We start from the raw sequence: 10,089 nt of genomic DNA, 5'->3' as shown, positions 1-10,089 counted from the left end.
GCCACCTCACCTCTCCCTTCCTCCGCCCCACGCCAGGCTTCAAACCCACGCCAGCAGGGCATCGCCGTGGCCAACGCTGGCCCTGCTGGCCCGGTGTGGTTTAGCCAGTGTTGCTTTGCAACCCCCGCCCCAATCAACGCCCCACACTCCAAAAGTTCCCGGAGCGAGTTCGACTGCAAATTTATGGGGAGTCTGAGCCAAACCCATTAGATACCACCACACAGACTCTATGATCAAACATGTAACCATTAAATGATCCATTGTTTCCAACCCGAAGCCGCACAGTCCACGGCTCGAGTGACCAACATTCACCCCCTACGCTTTAAATTCAAATTTAACCCTAAGCCGCACAGTCCACGCCTCGAGTGACCAACATTCACCCCCCCCCCCCCCCCCCCGCGCACAGTCCAAGAACTTCAATGAAACCTTCCTACCTGCACTAATTGTTTAAACTTTACTAACAAGTATTGATGGATAAATAAAACTTAATAACCAATGATTTCTTGGCCTAGTGGTCACGGGGGACGTGGGAAGCTTTGCTTCTCTTGGAGGTCCTGGGTTCAAATCCAGATAAGTGGGTTTTAATACTAACTTGGTGATACTAACATACTAACCCGGTTAGTGTCATCCTAAATGTAAGCTGTTAAAAAAAACTTAAAATGTATAAGTATTTAATAACAGTGGTGGATCCATAAATTGTTTTCAGAGGATTCCTTTTGATAGATTTTCACTAATTCTCACTATTTTTTTTTCCAAATCACACAAGGTTTCATTAACTTTTTCCTATTTTCTCCAAAACGAGGGGTTCTTTGGAACCCATAAAAACCCCATAGATCCATCACTGTTTAATAAGGTATATAGTTTTGTTTGTTTTCTAAAATCCTATTTTGGGCTTCATTTTAAGCCATATTTTAGAGTAAATTGCCAAAATCATCTCTGAGGTTTGGGTATGTTTGTTAGTTTCATTCAAAATAACTTTTTTGTAGGTGATATGGGTTTTTCATTGAGGGGTTTAAACTGAGGATATATTGTGCGAGAGGGTTCTCTAACGCGAATCCAGTTAAGACAACTTATGCTAGACCTCCCGAAATTCACGAATAATTAACACCTTTAAAAAAGGGTTATTAGATTTTATCACCCCCAACTATCTGCTATTGGCCGCTGTCACCCCCAACTATCACTTTGACGCCCGTCACCCCCAACTTAACACTTATTGTGTTCTGTCACCATGTCGTTAACTGGTCACTAACTTTTGATCATGTTGCTACACTTTTTGGGGCGTCATATCGATCTTGGGAAGGTTTTAGGGATCTTAGAACACCCCAGAAGTATAGTAGCCGGATCAAAAGTTAGTGATCTGGTGATAAAACACACTAATTGTTAAGTTGAGGGTGATGAACGTCAAAGTGATAGTTGGGGGTGGCAGCGGCCAATGACCAATAGTTAAGGGTGATAAAATCTAATAACCCTTAAAAAAATAAGGTTTTTGGTCCGCTTATGAACATTTTATGTGCAAACCCTACCTATTTTATTTAAATGTTAAATATATATTTTAAATTGATAGGTATAACACATAAAACAAGATTTCGGTTGTTCTAACAATTTAATTAAGTTCGAGCTACCATTAAATTGGCATCCTGCATCCAGGCAATAACAATAAACAATAAAAGTCAACTTGTTTCAGCTCTAAATATTTGAGTCACCTCGAGTTGGTTGATAAGTTTTTTTTTTTTATCATATTTGATGACTTCAAATAATAAAGCACCAAAATACTTTAAAAAATGTGAAAATTCACCTATGGTTTTGAACATTTGTACGACCCAGTCAGCCAACAAACAAACCGGCCCATGTTGTACTATCGGGTATCGTTATCAAATTTATCGAACCAAAACATTTTCAGTTTCAATTTGGTACCAACTTTTGACGTTTTCGGTATCAGTCCGTTACCGGTTTTTACCCTTAAATACCCGTACTAAACCATACCATACCGGGTATATTTAATAGCGGCGCCGATACTCATTTTTTTGGGATTTTCGATATAGAGCTCATCCTTATATAAGCAATCAACTTCAACTAGAGGTTGACTCAAGAGCAAAATCAAACTATCTAGTTGAGTAAATTGCCAAAATCATCCCGGAGGTTTGGGCGTGTTTGCAAGTTTCATGCAAAATAACTTTTTTGTACCATATTGCCACTCACTTTTTGATTTTCTCTCATTTTAATCCAAACGTCTAACAGAAAATATAAAGCAAATTAGACATTAGATGAAAATGGCAAAAACCCTAAAAGTAAATGGCAATATGTTACAAAAAAAGTTGTTCTTATAAAACTGACAAATATGCCCAAAACTCAGAAACGAACGATTTTAGCAATTTTCTCTATTTAATTCAAGCCAAAACACATTGAGTAAAAGAAGTTAACTCAAGAGCAAAATCAAACTATTTAATTCAAGCCAAAACACATTGAATAAAAGTTCATCAAGTATTAACAAACTTTAAATCAACCACAAGTTTTTTTTTTTTTTTTTTTTTTTCGATAACCCTCTTTTTTATTTAATAAACTTATAAAAATGAAAGGAAAAATGAAAAAAGACAAAAGCACTTGATGTGATACTTTGTATATTCTTTGATAATTTTGCTACAAAGTAAAGCAACAAAAACTCAAAAAAAAACAGCATTAATAGTTGTATTTCATCCATTAAATGTAGTACATTAAATAGGACACCAAACAACCTTAACTAATGATATTTGTAGTCACCTTCCATTACTAATAAAAACCCTAAATTTACAACTTCAGACCTCATAAAATCAAAAACATTGCAAACAAAGACACCACAATATCATAACCTAGTCCAAATGCCCACCCACAAGGGCAAAAAAGTCAAATCCTCTTCTGGCGGGTGCAAAAGATCACCACTGCCCTTCAACACCAAAAACAACAAATCACAACTATTAAAATACTAGGGAACCTTTCTTAATACTAAGGTAACCCTAAAAAAAGCAAAATGACTAAAAGGCCCTTTGAAACTAAGCCCATAGACATTGTAGTACCTATTGTAGTAGCTAAAAAGTTACAATAGTAAATACTAGGTGACCACTAAACCTACAACCCATTAAGGGTAAAAATGTCCTTTTCAACGGAATTGGGCACCCGTGAAGGTCTGCCCGAAAGACCAGCCGGCCGGGACCACATTGTTAGAAATTACGGTTTTGCCATCACTTGTAGTGACCTTAAAAGATAGGGCCTGTCCATTTAAATAAGTGTTGGATTGCCAATTTTGCCCCCAGTTTCTTGACATTTGTTGCCATCCGGTCTTTGACCCTTTGACTGCCACCGCATGTACATCTCCGGCACCACCCACATTTGTAACTAACACCAAATTGAAGTAGGAATGACCATTGATTTGGAACCTAATTCCACCCCTTCTCAAACAAGGTACCCTACAACAGAAACAAAAAAAAAACAAATATTTGTAAAATTAATAAACACCCTTAAGAGATTGACTAAAATACCAAAACGCCATTCTGTTTGAAAAATACCCTTTAATTCGACTAAAACACTCTTAATTCGCCAAAACTACACTTGTATTTCACCTAAAATGTTTTGTAAAATTACTAAACTACCCTTGTTTGTTAGCTGATATTTAAAATTACCAGAACACCTTTTAATTTGGTAAACTGGTAATTTTACTAAACTATCCTTGTAAAATTACTAAAATACCCTTTTCAAGAAAATGCTCATAAAATTATCAAAATACCCTTGTTGAATGAGGAAAATTGCTCTTACCTTCGGTAAGCAACAGGAACAATCCCAGCTTTGTATTGAGCAATGTGTTGAAACACAGGTTGAGAGAGATCAAAATGTTGTAGTGGAGGGTTGCACCACCCGCCGTTGTTGTTAGGTAAGGCGGTGTTAGGTGGGCAGAAGTTGGTAGCGGTAACCTTAATGGAGCCGGGCAAACACCATTTGTTGTCATTCACACACTTGATTTCGAAACATGACCCGCAACTCAACCCGTTGTTGAACAGAGCAGTACTTAATGCTGCTGTGTTTGTACCATACCCTTGACTATACAAATTCCCATACCCACATGCTCCACCTACCCAATACAACAACAACAAAATGTCACTTAACTAATCAACCAAAACTAAAAAAAATTGTCAATAAATAAAACTCAAGTGAGGTGTCACGGAGTAATTTTCTAACTCTCCTGAGGCGCCATAGAGGCAGCTCTCAGACGCGTCTAGATGGCCCTGGAAAGTTCTAGAATGCTGAAAATTTGTGCTGAATTTTTGCAGGGCATGACACAAAGCTAGCTTTTTAAACAAACTCAGGTTTTACATTTATCTTGCATAAATATCAAATTATTCTTTGTACATTAATAACTTTATAACCGTAATTAGCTCATTTGTTAAACAAGCTTATTTTTATACTAGAGCTCGGGTCAAGTTTAGCTACCCGAGCTAGAGTAGCTACGATATTTCTCATATGAAGAAGAATGTAGTTAGTACCCATTGTGCCGGCAGCATCGCCGCCGCCGTAGAAGGTGGCGTGAGCGTTGACCCAGCCGCCGTCGGCGTTGACGGCGGGAACTGAGAGGAAACCCAGGAAGAAAAACCCAAAAGTAGTGAGAGCAGCCATGGATTTCATTGTATGAGAATGTGGTGTGTGTGTGTGTGTGTGTGTTAGTGAGTGGTGAGGATGGTGGTGAAGAAAACCGGTAAGGGCAGTTGCATATAAATAGGGGGGGGGGCTTGGAGAATTAGGGTTAAAGGGTTCCGCTATGGCCCCCTAAGAAAATATTCAAAATATTATCGCGGGCCGTCTTTTTAATACTTTTGTAATAAAAAATTTGTTAAATAAATATCAAGTCATTTGTGCTATAGGTTTTAATCTACCCTTATTTATTTATTTATTTGAATTTGCCAATAAGGTAGTGGTGATGAAGTGGTAAATGAGAGATCTTTTGTTTCAAATGACTCAGATTCTATTCCTGGCCCCCTATCGTTTAGTTTCGGCGGCACCCAATGATGATAGAAGAAGGTGAGTAGGCGGTAATTAATAGTTTGATCCTTGAACTTAGCAGGTTTTAACTCATCGCATTTTCGTGCCTTCGGACGAGTGTTCACAGGGCTGGTCTGTTAAGCTTATTAACCTAGGGCCACTAAGGCCATACGGTATGGCGTCGTCGCCATCACCGTCCTCCCTCGGCGACGCCACATCACCACCATCCTCCCATGCCGCCGCCCCTCCGTCCCGCTCCGTCCCGTCGTCGCCGTCCGACTTTAGCCGTTTGAGACGGACCAAAGATGTGGGCCTCCCCCTCGGCGACGCCGTCCTCCCACGCCGCCCCCGTCGGTCTTGCTCCGGCGACGTGCTCGGCTCCGGCACCATACCGAGTAGCCTAATAAAGAAGAGCCTCCAATTTTTTATTTTCATATATTATATTTGTTTTTTGTCCATTTAAACAACGTTTCTAGGCGCATTATTTAGGATTTTACTCCAGGAATCCACATTGTCCGTGCACGCTTCATTTCATAATCCAAAAGCAGCGCCATGACACATCAACCCTCGTTACCTGCGATCTTTTTTTAGCAACCAATGTGAAATTGATTGCGGGTTAGACAAAATTAGGGCCGATATTAGGGAAAATCATCGTTGTGGTTCAATGTCTCGAATCTTAATCTCAATTGTTGATTTTCTTTATACCATTTCAACAGGGCTCTGACTTTGTAGTTCGCTTAGGACATCCAAAAACGTTGGAAAGGCCCTGAGTGTTCACGGGCTTCGGCTCTAGGTGAGGGTTTTCCCGATTCGGAGGCAAGTATATTCCGACGTGGTGAATTTCGTCAGTAGCCCATTGGAGAATTCGTTGATCGTTCATAAAAAATTTATTTATTTGAATTTGATTAGTTATTCTTGAATTCTTAGTACAACACTACTATTGTTTGATCAGTTATTCCTAAATTCTTATTACAACACTACTTAAGGAACGTTCGCCTTTTGGAAGGAATCTAATAAACTAGAATTGGAATATAGATTTTTTTTTATGTTATTGTTCAATTATAATTTTCTTTTCGTTTAATGAAAATCAAATTTATATTCCAATTTCATTCTTTTTAATGAACAACATAAGAAATAAAATTTATATTTCAATTTCATTCAGATTTTATGAAGTTAACTAGACACTGCCTTAATATTTAGCATGCACCATAAGCTGCACCATATATAATCGTGTTATTTGTTTTTTTTTCTTTTTTAACTATGTACTTAAATTTGGCATTGTATTATAAACACTTTATTTTTTTTTAAATTTGACAGAATTTTATAATTCAAACTCTGACTCATAACCGATAATAATTTGTTTTGACAATGTGATATGTGCCCCGTTGAACCAACTTTAAGCGAAAAAATGACTTTGTATGCCCTTAATAAACAACTAACGTTAGACTATGGGGTATGGAGCTTGGGTTGGGGCGTGGGTTGGGAGAAAACGCCCAAGCCACCACCCCGGGTGGGCTTGGGTTGGGGCGTGGCCCTTGGGGTTTGGGTTTCAAGCCGGGCGTGGGGCGGTCTTGACATCCGAGCTGGCGGCCTCCTATTCGCTGTCCCCGCCATATCATAGCGGGTCATTTGAAAGTTTGAATTTTAAATTCAAACCGTTTGGCCAAGCCAAGCGATCACCCCAACCCCAACATCCCCTATAAATGTAACCCTCAACCCCACCGGCTACCCCATCCCAAACCGTCACTATCCACCGGCTACCCACTTGATCCCACAAACACGCTACCCCAACCCGAAGAAGATGGCATCATGGACCCACGAGCAAGAATTGGCTCTCGTCACAAACGCCGTTGACGCTATGAAGGGTCGGCAACCCGTCCAAACACGATATTGGCCGGAAGCATGCGCAACCTACCAACATAACGTCCGACACGACCGCCACAACCTCAACGCGTGCCAACATAACTGGCGCGAGCTACGGCCCAAGCTCGATCGTTTCAAGGCTTACTACGAAGCCGTTCCGAGTGGCGATTTAAGCCACGAGGACCGGGTGGCGGTGGCGAACATTGAATTTCTAGGCAAGGAGCGAAAGGCGTTCGACAAGATCGCCCTTTTTGAAATTTACCTAACGCTCTAGGTTTTTTATTTTGTAATTTTTAGGTATTATGTAATTTTTAGGATTATGTAATTTTTAAAAATCTAATGAAATTTTAGGTTTTTTTTTATAAATGTTGTGTGAATTTTATAAATTTTTTGTAATTTTTTTTTTAATAATCTGCCAAGCGGTGCACCCAACCCAAGCCCAACCCACGCCCCGCCATACCCCACGGACACATCACTAGACGGTGGGGGGGCTCCAATTCCAGGTGTCAATTCATGCCCCAACCCAAACTCAACCTAAGGCCCACCATACCCCACGCTCTTTTGAATTGTTTTGACAAAATAAATAGAAGTTAAGAGCAATTGAAGTTAGTTTTTTTGTGAGTCGGATAACCATTAGCAACAAAAGTAAAATGCAAAAGTGTTAATTATCACATTGCGAATACGAATTATTATTGATGAGTAAAGTATACTTTAGATTAATTAGATACATGTTATTATTAATGAGTAAATTATACTTTAGATTGCTCATGGCTTTAAAGTCTAGTCGCATTTTGAGGTGGTATAAGGCTTTAAGATCAATAGGTCAAGAGTTTGATTCACACAAGGGAGTTTTTTTTCATATTTATTGGGTTTCCTCCTGAATTGGTGTATACGCATTATGCCTAGTGACGATAGATATGATCAGGTAATTCCGCTAGTGACACGGTGATACTCTAGTGATACGTCAATAATCCAAATTTGTTGTTCAAAAAAAATATACTTTATTAATTAGATACATGTTTTCTTTGAGTTTGCTTAAGAATTTAGTAAAGAATTGGAGTATAGTGAAAAGCAAGTGACACGGGTGTGTCCTTGGATTCGAATATTAATGATATGGACGACACTATGATGCCTTTTGGCTCCATTTAAACACGGGGCAACCCGTGTGCGCTTTCTCTCTATATATTTGTCTCTATATTTCATATCTATGTAATTGCATCCACACAAATTAGAAAGAAAAAAAAAAACACAAAAACAAAGTATTTTATGTAACTGATACTATTAATATTTAAAGTTATTTTAATGCCAAAAAATTGTAAATTATTACCCCAATATCATATGTATTTAATAAAAAAAACAAAGTCTATATATCAACCTAATCTTTATATGTTGCAACTAATATGGAGAAAATGTGTAAGCAATTAGAATTTCTCCTCTTTATCACCTTTCAATTTGGTAATTTGTTATTTGCTCGGATAAATGAAGTGCGGTTAGGCTTGGGGGTTGTTTGTTTCAGCTTTTAATGGCCTTTTAATGTTTCAGACCTTTTACCAATTTAGCACTTAATGGTTTAGACTGTTTGTTTCACAAGTAAAAGTCTGAATGGTTCGGACATTTGTCTCTGAATGGTTAAGAAATCTTATCTGAATTTGTCAGACATTTGTCTCTGCATAGTTAACCATTATACTGACTATTAATGATTCAAACCTCTTACTGGTTTAGCATCTGACGATTCAGACCTCTTACTAGTTCAGCGTTTACTCATTCTGAAATTGCCAAAAAGCCCCCCTTAGCCATATGAGTTAGATGTGTTATGACTAGGGGTGTAAACAAGCCCAGAGGCTCGAGAGCTACTCGTGATTGCCTCGGTTAAAAGCTCGAACGATTTGAGCCTTAACGAGCCCGAGCCCGAGCTTGAAATAGAGCTCGTTTAGTTATCGAGCCTGAGCTCGAGCCTGAAATACGAAGCTCGTTTAGGCTCGCGAGCCTAAACGAGCCCAAACAAAATATTATTTTTATATATAATATAATAATAATGACGATAACATAGGCGAGCCGAACTCGAGCCGAGCTTTTGGATCATTTGTGCAATGTTGACGTGAGCTCGAGCCGAGCTTTAGCTCGTATGAGGTTGTTCTCTAAATAGCTCGAGCCGAGCTCGAGCTTAGGATTTTACTAGCGCGCCGAGCTCGAGCTCAAATATGTAGGCTCGAACCGAGCCGAGCTCGAGCTTCATCAAAACATGACGAGCCGAGCTCGAGCCTAGTCAAGCTCAGGCTTAGCCCGACTCGCTTACACCCCTAGTTATGACTACCTCTATTAATGTCTTCTCCATTTTTATATTTATTATACATATCAGAGCGAATTGCTTGTGGTGTACTGATGTATGTGTAATGCTTAGTTCTACTCATGTTGGCTATTAACGAGTTATCATTATTGTATTTGGAATTAGGCTTTTTTATTTTAAAATTAAGAAAAAAACGTGAATTTTTATTACTATACATGTATACTAGGTTAGAACCCCGTGTATTACACAGGTGTTGAATAAATGTAATTTTATATATTAAATAATAAAAAGTTATATCTTTATGAACTCTGTATATTGTACGGGTTAAATAAATGCAATTTTATATATTAAATAATAAAAAAGTTATATCTTTAAAAACCATGTGTATTACACAGATTAAATAAATGTAATTTTGTATACTAAATACTAATAATCGGGCTGAATATATCTACCAAATAATAAAAAATTACATCCTTAAAAACCTGGTATATTACACGTGTTGAATAGATCTAAAAAAGAGTTATATCTTTAAAAATCATGTGTATTACACAGATTAAATAAATGTAATTTTGTATATTAATTATTAAAAACGTCATATCTTTAAAAAACCCGTGTATAGTCGGGTTGAAAAATCTTCCAAATAATAAAAAATATATCCTAAATAATTGTAATTTTGTATATTAAATACTAAAAACGTCGCACCTTTAAAAAACTCGTGTATAGTCGGGTTGAAAAATCGACCAAATAATCTTTCTATATTAATAAACAAAAATCCTGTTTAGACACGTGTCATTCTCTTGTAATTTCTCACCCTTATTTTTTATTTATCTCTTTCATTAAATAATTTAATAATAATACTAATATTAAACATCAATTTAATTAAATCTATTTATCTCTTTTGTTTAATTGATTTCTTTTTTAACTCTAAAGTTTCA

The 10,089-nt window shown here is 37.7% G+C and overlaps 1 protein-coding gene across 1 annotated transcript; it reads right to left on the bottom strand.

The window, feature by feature from the left end:
- Window positions 1–2,669: 2,669 nt before the first annotated feature.
- On the bottom strand, window positions 2,670–5,394 carry LOC110920669 (expansin-A1). Its single transcript, XM_022164853.2, has 4 exons — window positions 5,130–5,394; window positions 4,512–4,781; window positions 3,787–4,099; window positions 2,670–3,440 (listed from the first exon to the last, which is right to left on the bottom strand). The coding sequence occupies exons 1-4, from the start codon at window positions 5,392–5,394 to the stop codon at window positions 3,134–3,136; spliced, it is 1,155 nt and encodes a 384-aa protein (XP_022020545.2). The 3' UTR covers window positions 2,670–3,133.
- Between the last annotated feature and the right edge of the window lie 4,695 nt (window positions 5,395–10,089).

Source organism: Helianthus annuus, chromosome 17 (assembly GCF_002127325.2).
Source record: "Helianthus annuus cultivar XRQ/B chromosome 17, HanXRQr2.0-SUNRISE, whole genome shotgun sequence".
NCBI lineage: Eukaryota > Viridiplantae > Streptophyta > Magnoliopsida > Asterales > Asteraceae > Helianthus > Helianthus annuus.
This window is presented reverse-complemented; position numbering and strand designations above follow the sequence as displayed.

Bases quoted from the DNA above. Each gene is read 5' to 3' on its own strand.
- LOC110920669 (XM_022164853.2), bottom strand. From the start codon at position 5,394: ATGGTGCCGGAGCCGAGCACGTCGCCGGAGCAAGACCGACGGGGGCGG. The intron at 4,782-5,129 runs GTGAACACTCGT...AGGGGGCCATAG, and splicing joins AAGCTTAACAGACCAGCCCT to CGGAACCCTTTAACCCTAAT. The intron at 3,441-3,786 runs GTAAGAGCAATT...TTTCTGTTGTAG, and splicing joins GTTCCTGTTGCTTACCGAAG to GGTACCTTGTTTGAGAAGGG.